This window comes from Aureobasidium subglaciale, assembly GCF_000721755.1.
Source record: "Aureobasidium subglaciale EXF-2481 unplaced genomic scaffold scaffold_28, whole genome shotgun sequence".
Taxonomy (NCBI): domain Eukaryota; kingdom Fungi; phylum Ascomycota; class Dothideomycetes; order Dothideales; family Saccotheciaceae; genus Aureobasidium; species Aureobasidium subglaciale.
The window spans coordinates 38919-52859 of record NW_013566967.1 but is presented as its reverse complement, the minus strand read 5'-3'; the positions used below and the strand labels follow the sequence as shown (position 1 = coordinate 52859).

Sequence of the window (13941 nt, the reverse complement as noted above, 5' to 3'; positions counted from 1 at the left end):
GCTGACCGTTCCTAGATCTCTCACCCCTTTCGTCTCACATCACATCCATGCAGTTCTTCTCAAATCAGTCGAGAATACCGACGAGCATTAGAAGTTCATGAAAGAAGAGGCAGCGCATCACAACAAGAAAAGCGTCGGCAGCGAACCACAAGAAGAGAGGGTGAGTAACTCAGCAAACAAATGCTTTCAGCCTACAACAACAACAATAACGAATACTGATACGACATGCAGGAAAACTCTGGAAAGACTTATCGGGAACACTTGCCACATCCCTCCAATATGACAAGATGACACCTGCATTCGCAGCTTTCGTCATTACGGCATGACATTGGAAAATCAGCAACACCGTCAAGTAGGAACAAAAGTAGGAAGACTGCCAGTATCTCCAACTCCCGAATGGAAAAAGTGAGTCATATCTCCTGGGCCGCAAGTTGAGTATCACTGATATCTTCTCTAGCAGCACATCAGAAGCGCCACAAACAAGAGAAGTGTAACCAGGCGTTCGACAGGAAAAAGGAGAGAAGAAGCTGTAGCCTTCTCGGCTGGTCGTCTATGGTTAGGCATGGCGTTTTTTCTTTGATTTTTTCCTTAATCACTCCATGACAAAGAAGCTGTCTTACATTATATTGTCTGTGGATAACAGGCTTGATCTCATAACGGCGGGAAGAGCCCTGAGTAAGCTTTTGTACATACCCCTGTCCAGCAAACAGAACACTGACTGCCGACGCACTTCAGATCCAACAGTGAGATCGGCAACTCCACGGATGATGACAATGTTGATGATCTCTCGCTGCGAGACCGCCTACTTGGCTCACCTGAGCTTCTATCCTCGATCTTGGAGATGTGCGACGGGAGGACTTTGCTCAAGACCGTGGGTGTGGATGATTTCTGGTTCAAACAGACTATCCGTCAGACCTGGCGTTCTGTGACTAAAGCCCACATGCTTGCTCGCCTGAGCCTAGACAGGCTGCCAGTCTGCAAGAATTGCATACGAGAGGTGACGGTCTAGGATCGTGCGGGTCTTGCGCGAATTCCATCTCTCCGTCGCCTCGAGCGCGTTACCATTGGTAACCTTTACCTCCGTAACGCCGTCTGGGATGACTTATTTACCCTGCTGCCCTCAACACTCAAGCACATCAGTGTTCAGAGCTACGCAACCCCCGCCCCTCTCCAGGCTCTGTCTCCGGCCGACCAGCCAGACTGGCTGCTGTATATCTTTAGATATTGCCCACTACTCGAGAGCCTGTACCTCTCCGCTCTCCACGACTACAAGCACGGTAGTCTTCTCAAGGTAATCGAGAGCTCCTGCAACCTCCGCTCGATCTGTCTCAGTAACGGCATGGCCCACGACTTGGAGCTTCTAAGCCTACTTGCCCGCAAACCCCTTCTTAGGGACCTGAAAATCTGAAGCCCTACCCTCAGCAGACAGTTTGGTCGTTACATCGACACGTCGATTTCTACATTCCCCTCTCTTGTCAGCCTAATTATCTGGAGTGACAAAAACGTCCTCGGCTACATGGTGGGCCTCGCACCCAAACTCCAGAACATCGATGCCAGAATAATTAGTAGCTGGCACGACAATGGTAGCTACTCAAGTATCTTCAAGGTTGCCGCTCGTCTTCCCGAACTTTGTCTGTTCGAGATAGGTGCTGCATGCCCGTCCACGGTCACTGGTACTGACATGCTAGCTCTTGGACCCAACATCGAGACGCTCCACTTCACTCCTCACAACCCTTTTATTTGAGGTTTTGGCCCTCGCACTCTTACCACAGCAGAGGTCATCAGGCCCAGCATTTGACACTCTCTTGTCCACTGACGCTTTCATGGTCAACGTTTTCTTGATTCCTCGCTCACACTTCGACGTTCCGGTCTTTTCTTTCCTTTTGCTCTTGCTTGCTAGGGATCGCACCATGCTCTGCACATTTGTGCATGGAGCTTTGAGGGATGGCGTTGGGTTTTGGCGGTCTCTGGCTTCTCTTCTTGTTCTTCTAGACTTTGAGGTCCTGCTCTGCACGACATTGCATGGAGCTTTCTTTTCTTGGTAAGCAGCGCGGGATAGGTCTTGGAGTTTTGGTTCTTTTTTTCTTGCTTTGCTCAAATACAGTCCTTCCTTTCCAATGAACATATGCGTTGCACAACAGAACAGTAAGATGGGCATGGGGATGCGTCAGTCCAGTAAGTGGGTATAGCCAAGAACGTCGATGTGGGTCCAAGCCACAGAACTCTTTGTCGGACGCGTGAAAACTGATTTTACGGAAACGTCTCGTGGTAAAGGATGAATCTTAGCAGCGATCTTGGACCTTGGAAATGCGAAGGAGGTACGAAATACGAAAGACTGCAGTGTCTTGTCTTCCAGAGATAGATGCTCTTGATTTCAACAATCTCTGTTGACCTCGGTGTAATATGACATTTTCTTGTCGCTATGACGGTAGTCAAGACATATCGCAAAGATCCCAAAAGCTCTTCTCTATATAACGCAATTGCGATGCTATCTCCAGTGTCTCTTCGAGCATTGATCTGGCCTGGAGCTACTGATATGACATGCAAACCATTGTGAGAGCCCTTTCGTCAGTGCTCTGGATATTTAGTGACTTCCGGCGATGCTTCCTTTGTTCTGTTTGAGGTCTGTACTTTCTGATCGTAATGCAAGTAATCAAAAAGCTTTCAGTCATGCCATTACACATAGCGAGTTCAGATTCAAGTCCTGTCCATGATACCACAAAACTTTCGGCACGATTGGTTGTCGTAGGTGGTTTCTGCGCCGGAAAATTGGTAGTTGCTCGACAGACCGCTCTCTAGTCTGCGAACCCACACCCGCCCAGCTCTTTTGTTTTTCCTAGGTCTCGCACAACCAAAACTGTCGAAACTCGTGCATCACAAATCAGCGCCAAGTCTACACGCGCATTTGCTGTCAAAGGTGGTAAGCGCGTCTAGCTGGTGGTCAGAACAGTGCGCCGCAGCATTGTCTCGCCCTCTTCTAGGCCAGCCTCGCAATACCTGCGCGCGAACCCGTCATCAGGCGCATACAAAGATGTCGACAAGGTCCTCGAGTCAGTCTTGATCCTCATCGATCTTCAATCTTACCCCTACTAACTGCTTACAGGCATGTCATCGAAGTAAACCCCCTTGATGAGGGCGAGGTGAACAGCAAGGAGTCTGACGGCTCGGACGTGTTCAAATCTTCTGCCTCGAAGGACTTCATGCCCTCGCTTTGCGTCTCTTCGATGAGTTAATACACTGCTGGTCACCAAGAGCCAGAGCTCGCTCCTCCCGAGTGGGTCGGCGAAACGTCCACTATTGAAGAGTCGCATTTCGCCATCCACTCTAACGCTCCTGAGCTGTCCCACAATGACTCCAACCCGGCCACTTCCAACGACACCGCTCGCTTGAGGGCTATCAGTACCCCTGCCGTTCTTGCCAGCTCATCGCATTGCGAGAAACACAGCCATGGCGAGTCCAGGTACGTATTCCTCTGCTGACGCGCCACTGGTAAATGATAACTGACGCTGCACAGCGACAAAGAACAAGACACTACCGTCATCCTCGAAGATGGAGATGTCACCCCTCTTGAGCTCATTAACAAGGCTACTCACCTCAAGAAAGCCGAGCTCGGTCCCGGCCTGGTCAACGACATCGATGTCTTAATCGCTCTGGCCACCAAGCTCGGTCTCAAGAGCGTATCGACTTCCAAGAATGACGTTCCCGAAGCCGTGACTATGTTCTCACTGGACAACTCACCCTCGCTCTTCATCCCGCTCGCCGGTCTCACCAGTGTCTCCACCACCACCACCAAGAAGGGTTTGGCAACTCTGCTCGCCATGATGCCTGCCCTTGAGGTCATCAATATTACGACCGCAATGGGTCACGAGGACAATGACTACAGTCTCGACGCCGCTTTTGAGGTCGCCTCTCGTCTGGCCGGCCTGCAGGAATTCGTGCTGACTATAGCTACGGGAGAGCAGATCACTGGCGGCGAAGTGCTGACTCTTGATGACAAGCTCAGCTTCCTGACAATCAAAACTCCTAGCCGTTCAAAGAACGCCGAGTGGTATCTAGCGAGGTGACAAGAAGATGGGACGAGCGCCCAGTGGCGCTTGTCACAGATACGTAAGCCGCTCACGCGACTAGATGTAAGCTTTACAGAGGGCTCAGATCCACGAATCTTGATCAAAGCGGCCAAACTGTATCGAGCAATACTCCCATACATCACCCTGCAGCACTCCGCCTTGACCAGGCCATCGCTTTGTAAGCGCAACGTTACAGCTGAAACAATCTACGTCGATGCAGAAGACCCTTGCAAGATCCTTTGTTTCTTGAATTGGCAGCATGCAGAAGTCCTACCGGCATACAAGTAGATAGATCAACCACCCTTTTTTCCATCAGAAGGACCAAAAACAATCTATGATCTCTAGGCCCAGTCTCCTGACGTAGATAGTAGATAAATCTCTTTGGCTATCGCCTTCAAGCAACCAAAGGAGCACTCGCTGCTTGAGAACGCATGGAGAATTCCCGCTGGGGACGAGCTGACATACGTCACCCGCGCTCTTGACTACATCCGAAACGAACGACCCGATATCGCTGAAGTGCTGGAGGATGACCCTGAGTTGGCGCCTGGGAAGTTGATACAAGCCATCAAGAGATCTCTACTGATACAAAGGGAGGGAGATGCAGCCATGCAGATAGTCCGCGATGAGGTCGGGGATCTTGCTGCCCAAGATTGGTCGGTCAGACCAGAAGACTGTGATCGAGTCAAGGAGCTGCTGAAGATTGCAAAGGAGAAGGTCTTTGCAAAGTACGCTACTGATGATACAAGGGTGAAGACGGAGAAGATGTGGCCATTCAGTTGAGCTCTGTCTACGTTGATTGCACCTGATGAACGACATGACGTTCAGCTTGCTGCTTTTTTCTTCCGCTTCCCTGAGGGTCAAAGCATATTGATTGTTGACGTGGACGGTGGCTATGACTCAACACCATGTACAACCTGGTTCACGTTCCGGATAGACAAGTCAAATTCGTAGACTGAAATACAAGACCGAGGTAGCTCCAGTCCTTTGATATATGCCAATGAACGTCGCGCAGGCTTCGCCATCTTACAGAATCGTCCACCGATTTTCCCACCATATCTAATCACAGACCTACGCCCGTTCGACATCGCTCATCATGCTACGAGGGTGAAGCATACATGAATCAAAACTTCTCGCCACCGATTCATCACAAAGCAGATATGCATGCCCTTCCCACATGTTCCTCATTGCTCAAATCGTCAGGCTCCAAGGGACTCTGTGTATACTAATGCCTGTCAACATTGTAGCCAAGAAAATGTTGTCCTTAACGAAGATGGTGATATGCGGCTGCACATCGACCTCTTTCCAACCAAGCTGAGCTAAGCCCAGTTATCTGCTGACGATATGGAGCTCGAGACAATCCTCGTGATCCGCATTGCCGGAGCGCCTGGAGACTAGACGTTCCGAGATGTCCCGAAGCTTGCCTGGTCTGCCTGAAGCATTGAGAGTACTGCAGCAAATGAGACACAATTTTCTGCAAGAAGAGTGACATGTCCGCCAGCAGTGCGGGAAATACAAGTGCAGCGCATCGAAGCCCGGTAATAACAGCAGAATACCTCTACGCACTACAACATAATACTATAATCTCATCACACACGGACTTGCCGTCTTCCTTGCTCGCGCATTACCGTACCCTTAGCCCAGATCCGAAAGTGGTCTTTCGTCGCGATGAGCCGTTGCAGAACGCGGGAGTTAAGCTTTTCCGTGTAAGATTCCAAGACGTAACGGCGAAGCTTGACTTTTTGCTTCCTCCACTTCCCGATGTAAAGTATCAGGGCAGGTAGGGCGAGGAATTTGTGATGTAAGACGTGATGATGTGGTCAACCAATCGAGATGGGACATGTTTATGGGATTTTACGATATCACATAGTTTTGACACAGATAGATAGTGGACAATTATGAGGATTATGTTGAGCTGGGAAGCTGATATAGTAATTTGAGGAGCGTCAAGCCTGGGAGCTCAGACCATCTTCTTCCGTGTATACACGGTGGACAAGGTGTACCGCTGGAGTCTTCGTAGATTTGTGTGACGCTGACATAAGCCCTCTCTTCTGCGCATTCCTCATGTCACAGCATGCCATCTCGAATAAGTAGTTTGCGGTGTCTGATAAGTCAGGACTTGGTTCTGGAAGCCAGGCTAGCTTCCTGTCGAGAAAGCGTTCATTTGCCAGTGAAGTGCAAGACTAGCTCGTGCCTGTTCCTGTTTCGGATCCAGTGTATTCGTGGTCGTCACAGCAGTTGTGTCGAACGTGGGGTCGCTGCTCTTGGGAATGTCGTATGGTAAAGGGACGACGATGGAGGGTGGGGTATGTGGCTGCGGAGGATGGTACTGGACGTACGGAGTGATATAGGGACTGGTGTGAAGAAATTTTGTCCGCCGAACGCTCGTCGCTGGGACCTCTTGATATGGGAGCATGGTACTTGGTTGCTGAGAGCTCTCAAACTTGAGATATGGTGAGGAAGCTCTCACATGCGATTCTCTTTGTCGTTGGTCACGATATCTTTTGAAGCGTCTGTTGTAATACCAATTCTTGATCTTGTTCTCGCTACGATTCACAAGCTGTTTGGCGATATATGCCCAGCATGTTCCCTTCTCCCGGACAAGCTTGTCGACCAGGAAGCATTCGTAGGTTGTCAGGGGGCCATGGTTGAGTCCTGGTCGTAGGTTCTGGTGATATCGCTCGGCGCATTGTTTTGGTGTTCTGGTACCCAGTACGTTCGAGATCTGGTTCCAGTCGCAGGGTTCGCAAGCGCTGACGATGCTCAGCAATGTCATGTCTTCCTCTTCGGCCCATGTTCCTTTGCGATAGCTCGGCATGTCGGAGAATCTGCTAAATGCTGTAGAGATGGAGACGAGACGAGGAGTGGTTGATACTTGAATGTTCTGCTTGTTCTTGAGATGCGGTGCTGAGTGGCCCGACCGCGAGAGACTAAGGAAGGAGCCTGGGCTCACTAGCGACGTTGATACCGGTGAGGGCCCATGGCTTTAGGAGATAACAAATGTCTTCTGCGGTCTACTTTGGCGACCGACAGGGGAACTGTGATAGGCTCTGAGTCTCCAAGAAATCAAGCGTGGCTTCAGTCGTAGGTGGCTCGACTGCTTCCCCATTCAAGATGGCGGATCTCGATCTTCACTCTATAGATCTTACAACGATCCAGACAAATGGCGATAGGTCGACAATAGAGCGCGTCAAAGCTTGTATAGTATACTCCGGGTGCAATGGCCTCGAAGCAAAGTCTTGAGAGCAACAGCGACGACCTCAGGTTATGGTGCAAGGACATGAGCGTTCGCCCTAAATTAGATGTGATTCCATTTGTCCCTTTCGGATGAGACACGATCAGCGCATGATGATCAGGTTGATAAACTTCAAGAGCGCAGATGAGCGACGTACTTGACCAATTGGGCTGATGACCACGCGGGCAGGCGGAAGTGGCTCCGGGAGGCGACACGAGCGACCGATATGTGACCGTACATCGTACAGCTCACAACGTCTCCATGCACGCGAGGACCTTGAGTTGAGAAACATGTTCCCAAGTCACTTTCTGGGAATGGCTTCGGACGTAGAAATGCCATTTTAAGCCGTGGACGGAACATGTGGGGCGGGCCGTTGCACAACGCGCAGCTGGATCTAGTATCACAAACTCTATCGGACATCGCTCTTTGGCAAGTGTATTTCCGGGAGTGTTCTTCGGCATGCCGAATCAATAGCCGGTAGCTTGGAGGTCTTCTCACCTTCCAGTTTAAGCAGAATTAGTGTCAAGATGCTCAGTCCACCTCCAGCTCTACTCCGCCTCCTGCATCGCGCTCCTCCTTTGGACAAGTTAAGCTTGCTTTGCTTCGGGATCGTCAATTTATGATGTTGCTAATATATATTGATGTGACCAAAGTCAGTCCGCCGATCTGCCAGATAAAGATCTGAAGAGCTCGAAATCATCAATGTCGCGCTACAACATTTCTTGTTGAGTCTTGAGGCTGTCTCCACCTCGGAGAGTTTAAGGAGACCTCAGAAATACATTATTTCGTCGTTTCCCAATGATCTGCGAACGACTGTTCTTTCAACGTCGTGCGTATTCGACCGTAGGTGTGGAATTTGGGGTAAACCGTAAACACTGAATCCTTCATCATCGTGATATTGGAGGGTCTGGAAACATGCACATGGACGTTTCATGATTCACTTGCATGCTCGTATCCATCGCAGATGCAACAGGAACTAATACTAGGGCATTATTACATCTTTATTTGATCAATGGATTCTGCTTTTGTCACCAACAGGGTGCCAATTATCTAGACGTGTCTGCCGTAATGTCAATTCGAACACCTGAACGACAATTTCATGCTTCTCAGTCACCTGCTTGATTTCGATTACGTCAACCAAAACCAGTTTGTACGGTGAGTCTCCTGTATAACGCATCTCCTTGTCATGAACATCCCGTTGGACTTGAATGGGTCAGTGTCTTCCAAATAGGGGGCCATTGTATGGCAATCTCGAAGCGAGCTGCAACGGTTGTGCCCATCTGTATACACGACGTTTGAGCCAGGATCTCAATCTAGACGATGAGGACATAGCTTCGACATACCAAGGCCCAGAGTCGAGGATCGATAGTTCGGTAGAAACTTCGGCAGGAGTGCATTTTCGTAACGTCTAGAGACCATGCACCATCTGCCTTGTGAGAGGATGATTGGACGACTAATCGAGCCACCCTTTTTCAACCGGTATGGCCGCGTACGATGTATACTCTGCTTCAAGAGCTCTTCCTTGACGTGTAGAGCTATCTGATTGGATGCTCTTTGCGATTATAGGCCTATATTCGGACGCAACAGCTTCGGCCATGCTTGGGCGAGCCATTTCAATTCTTCCTATGGGCATAGTCCTCTTATGTCACTACATTTGATCCTGATGCTTATCACGGTCTTCACTGCTGTGACGCAGAAACGAGCATCTTGGGTGGGCTCATTCTTGAGGTCCCAAGGCCAATAAGGATTTGCTTCTTATCTTCTGCATTTAAAACTTCTCTTACACCAGTAAATCATCTGGCCAATCTGAGCCTCACCAACCCGAGTTTTGCCAGAAACTAAGCCCACATTCCGATGGACATTCAAAGTGAGTCTTTACCTTACGGGGGTAACAGAAAACATTACTTTGCATCATACGACTTCTGCATTGACTCTCGCAGATCCAAATAGCCTCCAGTAATGGACTACTTCACCTTCATGTCATTTTGCTATACATCTTATCGCTTGCCTACTTTCATGTGATGTCACTCTAAGTGCTAAAGCGCCTATGTGTCGAATTTTCCAAGATTGTACTGCAAAGACAAGGAACAAGGGAAATTCAACCAGCCGAGAACGACAAGCCCCGAGAAGGTCAGGGGATGGAAAGCGCTAGCCGAGCAGCGATCAGCGCGATGAAAGGGTAACGTCATAGTGTTGTCGTTGCTTGCGCTGTTTTGTCGTAAGAGTAGTAGCTTCTGATTGTTGTGTGCGCTTCATCGATGGAAGGAGTGCTGATGGCGCATTTATGGTTTTGCGAAGGTGCATTGAGCAGACATTGTAAATAGACAAAGTGCTCATTAAGGAAGCTGGCCGATTGTTGGGAGATTGACATGGTGTCAATTGTGTCGATTGACGTAGCGCTGTATTATTGACAGAGCGAAGGTGTGGAGAGAAGAGTGACTTGCAACGCTCTCTGAGCAAAGAGAGCAGTCGGGAGTTTGCTGCTGACGTCGAATTGTGAGCCGATCAGGCCTGCTCAATGGTGCTCAGAGCTTCCTTGAGCTCCTCATCGGCAAGGTAGCGGAGATACTCAAGGTAGCCCGGACGTTCCCAAAAGCCCCAGCACCAAGTTCTCTTGTCGTCAGCGCAGGACTCGTCACCGTAAAGCTCTACCTCACGAAGCAGGCAGTCACAAGGGGTGCTTATGGTCATGTGCTCCAAGTTCGGCATGGCGATAACCAGCGTAAGGAGCTCTGCAGCAGTGCCTGTGAACTTATGCTCCAGGTCATCCACCTCCTCGTCCGGGACGATCCAGAGAGATGTGAGCTTTTGCAGGTACTGGAGAGGCAGAGGGTCGTTGCCGCTAAGCTCGCAACCGCAGAAATTAATCTTCAGGTATTCCAGAGCATGAATCTTCGGCAGCCGTCTGAGAGCGAACTTGTTCATGCGAGTAACCCGGGATTCAACCGTCATCTCAAAGCTTTCCAAGTATGGAGCAAGACCATCCACAAGAAGGTGCTCGGAGTTCAAACTAAGAGATATGGACTTGAAAAAAGGTTGAGTCTGGAGGAATCGCGCCAACTCCTTGGTGGAGATGAGGGGTTCAACGCCCAGTGTGATATCTTCCAGATGGTGACAATTCTGGCTCATTAATTTGAACCATCGACTGTCCTCTTCGACATCTGCATGGCGTACGTCGCGATCGGCGTAGTCGTACATGAACACGGTTTTGATAGTGGGCACGAACAGAGTGTTGAGCTTCTCGACAGTCCTGTTGCCTAGAGAGGCATACCTGCACTCAATGCTGGTCAAGCGGGGCAGAACAGGTAGGTCACAGGTGAAGGAGAATGGGAAAGAGTAGCCCGAGCCATCCTCATCGATCTTCCTCTGGTGTTGCGTGTCCTCCAAGTGACGCATAAGGGTGGCATGGCTGGCGACATCTTCATCTGCGAGGCTTGATGCAACAGGTCGTCCGTCGACCGGACTGTGCCACAAGAGGCGGACAGCCTCCTTACCCCAGGCCTTGTTGACATGCATAGCGTTGTAAAGCTCGGCGTCAGTGAAATGCGACAGAATGATGGCGACGAATCCCGCGGTCTGTCCAATTCGTCTGCTCAAGGCTGATAGGTGGTACGGTAGCGGAGAGCCGTCATGGTGCCAGAGTAGACTATGAACCTCACCGCCAGAGTCACACAAAAAGTCCTTGAGAGGACATCCGGTATGGCGTTCGGCCTCGAAGGATCTGAGCACGTTCATGAGGGCGCCAGCGCGCTGGGACCTCTTCATTGCGACTGCGGTGTGTTTGAGGTGCGCAAAGTTGCGTCGATGCAAAGACGCAATCTGTGTGATTGAAGATAGGATGTAGAGAAAGACGACTATCGAAACGCGCTTTGCGTGAAGGAAGAGATGGTGGAGGAGGTTTAAAGTCGTTGGATGGTTTTAGAGGTGTGCACGAATGATTTGCGCGCAGGTGTGAAAGTTTGTGTGGCAGCGAGTGAGTCCAAGTTTCCGAAACACGGCGCACACAAAAGTCGCCAGCGCTCAATTTTCCGACTTCTCGTTTCTAACCCAACAGTACGACACAACACTTACGAGTAATAAATCCTTCAACGACTCTCAAAGCCAAGTTTTGAGCAACGAAAGAATCCTACTACGGATTTGAATTGGCATAAACATCAATAGACTTTGCACGACCAGCGATATCCTGGCTCTGCCAAGTGGTCTATCAGTATGTACTCTCTTTTTGATTGTTCTGCCATGTCTACCTCAGAGTTCGCAGAGTCATTGCGAAGCTATGTCTTGCAGAGCCGTTGCGAAGCTCTGATCATCCGCCCATGGCCGGTGGCTCGTTATCCAGCGCCAAATTCCATTGTACAGCTTTGGCTGCCTCCAACTCAACCTCAGCAATGTTTTCGAGGTAGCTCAGGTACTTCTGACGACTTTTCGAGTCATCAAAGCGCGGGTATCCTTCCGGTAGATCGTGGCCCACTTTGACAGCAGATTCAAGGTCGAAGAAGTCAAACTCAAGATAGAGTCGAAAGTCTGTAAGTCGCAGTAGAGTCTCCAGGAAGAAGGCCAGTTCCTGTGCGGTAACAGCACATCTCGTAGCGCCGATCTCATTGGACCAGATGTACAAATGCTTGAGGTTTGTCAAGCTCTGCAGGCTGAGCAATTTATCGCTGGTGACTGGTGCAGGTCCGACTGTGATTTCCAGCGACTCGAGTGCATGCATCTTAGACAAGATCTCATACGAGTTTGGTTCCATCATCCACTCTGGACCGACTCTCAAACTCTTGAGAAGAGGACGTACATGGTCGATCAGAAGATGTTCATTGCCGCGGCCAAGCCTAACCGATTTGAGATGTACCATGCAACACAAGAAGTGATGGAAGTCGCGACGACCCACACCATTGTCTTCTCCAAGGTCAAAGCTCTCTAGCAAAGGGCATCTTTCCAGCATTGTTTTGAACCATGAGACGTGAGCATCCCTGCTAACGCGCTCCGAGTAGTACTGAGTCCCGTCATCCACATTATCTGCAAGACTGAGATGCTTGAGAGTGGGCGCGAAGATACCAGTCATTTGTCTTTTGGTTCTGCCACCAAGTGAAAAGGTCGTGCATTCAAGGGTGGCGAGGTTTGGAAATTGAGGCGCGACAACTTTGTGTAGGTTTTTGTCGAGTCGACCGCGAGTGTTGCCTCTGTCGGTTTGGGCGGTATATATGACATGGCGTACAAATCTGGCATAGAAGTCCACCTTGTCTGGTCGCTTTTTCTTTGCTACGTAATAAAATCGGAAGTCGTTGTCGTCAGGACAATACCAGAGATACGGCAAGCCCTCGCTGTAACAGGCTTTGTTGACTCGGATAGTAGAGCGAAGTGTAGGTCTGTCAGCCAGAGCCAAGATATTCATCCAGATCTCCGGTATGTTTCCTATCCGTTCAGCTAGAGCAGAGGGTTTCAACTCGCACGTATCATCTAGGCGGACATGAGGTCTGTCTAGATCAGAGTTGGTTCAGCCCGCCAAGTAGAGCCAACTTACCTTCCGCACGTGTCGCATGTTTTGCTGTGCAAGTTGGCCGTGTCGGTCTGCTCCATCTGCTTCCGTGAAGCCTCAAGCCATTCGTCCTCAGTCATGGTCATATCGTTGAAAGGTGATCTGGAAGATTGCGCGAGGAGCCCAGCACATTTCTAAAGAGTCCATGTATATATCATAATCAATCACCCATGCGTGGACTCGAGATTGGCACTGCAGTAAGCTCAAGGCAGCAAAGTCGGTAGGGCGCAAACAAACGCGACGTTGGCCGACGTCGGTGGCCGTGCGAGGGCCGCGAATTTGGCCGAGACCTACCTTTCATCGCCAAACTTTACCTGTATAACGACATAGCCTCAGAGCCAAGCCTGAATGATCATGAACAGAACTGTCGAGTGATGGCCATTCAAAGAAGAGGAGAGGGAGCCGATGCGGCCGAATTCTCTGGTGAGGCTTCAGTGCTTGGCGCTGTCCGTGCGCGAAATTGGCCAGGGTCGTACCAGTCACATTCTTCTTTAACTCGTGAAAGGACAGAACTGTCCCTATTTGAGACACATAGATCTAGAGGATGCTCAGATCTGGGACAATGTATTCATCACTATGTATGCTTATGGCAATATCGCCTAAACCCTACTGTGGCTGCTTGCAGAACAATTTTGAGAGAGACATGCCGGTTGCGGCTTCGAGCTGTGGCGAGCTGGGACGGTTTGCTGATGATGATGCCAATATGATGAGTCTAGCTTGACATGAGGATATGTGATTTACAACATTGGCAGAAGCTTCAAATGCAACAAGGTACTACTACAGTAAAGTGAACAAATGATGAGATGCTAAAGGATTCAGTCTGCTCTGGCCATCAAGGTCTTGCAGCCGACGTTGTCAAGGCAACCTCTCCGAATGTCTTGGCCGACGCTTCCATCCTCGACAATTCGATCGAGGCAACACCGAAGCCTGAATACACATGCATTATTGTCATCGCTCCTGCCAGATCCGCCAAAATCAATGCCATCGATATCGACGACGCCGCCGAGTTCGTTTGCAGTCGCGACTTCCCCAGACACCGAGCCGTCGCGCGGGCGTACGCTGAAGCGCAAAGCCGACGACGTTCAGGAAGAGAAGGAGTGAAAGACACA

The 13941-nt window shown here is 50.0% G+C and overlaps 4 protein-coding genes across 4 annotated transcripts; 1 reads left to right on the top strand and 3 right to left on the bottom strand.

Moving 5' to 3' along the window:
* Positions 1-2643: 2643 nt before the first annotated feature.
* On the top strand, positions 2644-4847 carry AUEXF2481DRAFT_32916 (uncharacterized protein; the record flags this gene model as incomplete). The annotated part of the gene is made up of 9 exons (XM_013484567.1): positions 2644-2745; positions 2800-2920; positions 2951-3050; positions 3104-3228; positions 3253-3460; positions 3515-4060; positions 4144-4245; positions 4288-4351; positions 4467-4847. 9 exons carry the CDS (start codon positions 2644-2646, stop codon positions 4845-4847), a joined length of 1749 nt encoding a protein of 582 aa, XP_013340021.1.
* Positions 4848-5957: 1110 nt separating this feature from the next.
* Positions 5958-6889, bottom strand: AUEXF2481DRAFT_43923 (uncharacterized protein). Its single transcript, XM_013484590.1, has one exon. The coding sequence runs from the start codon at positions 6880-6882 to the stop codon at positions 6202-6204; it is 681 nt and encodes a 226-aa protein (XP_013340044.1). The 5' UTR covers positions 6883-6889; the 3' UTR covers positions 5958-6201.
* A 2915-nt stretch (positions 6890-9804) lies between these two features.
* On the bottom strand, positions 9805-11064 carry AUEXF2481DRAFT_32914 (uncharacterized protein; the record flags this gene model as incomplete). Its single annotated transcript, XM_013484566.1, has 1 exon — positions 9805-11064. One exon carries the CDS (start codon positions 11062-11064, stop codon positions 9805-9807), a length of 1260 nt encoding a protein of 419 aa, XP_013340020.1.
* A 479-nt stretch (positions 11065-11543) lies between these two features.
* On the bottom strand, positions 11544-12905 carry AUEXF2481DRAFT_43920 (uncharacterized protein). Its single transcript, XM_013484589.1, has 2 exons — positions 12818-12905; positions 11544-12770 (listed from the first exon to the last, which is right to left on the bottom strand). The coding sequence occupies exons 1-2, from the start codon at positions 12871-12873 to the stop codon at positions 11603-11605; spliced, it is 1224 nt and encodes a 407-aa protein (XP_013340043.1). The 5' UTR covers positions 12874-12905; the 3' UTR covers positions 11544-11602.
* Between the last annotated feature and the right edge of the window lie 1036 nt (positions 12906-13941).

Bases quoted from the DNA above. Each gene is read 5' to 3' on its own strand.
- AUEXF2481DRAFT_43923 (XM_013484590.1), bottom strand. From the start codon at position 6,882: ATGCCGAGCTATCGCAAAGGAACATGGGCCGAAGAGGAAGACATGACA.
- AUEXF2481DRAFT_43920 (XM_013484589.1), bottom strand. From the start codon at position 12,873: ATGGAGCAGACCGACACGGCCAACTTGCACAGCAAAACATGCGACACG. The intron at 12,771-12,817 runs GTAAGTTGGCTC...TGATCTAGACAG, and splicing joins ACATGCGACACGTGCGGAAG to ACCTCATGTCCGCCTAGATG.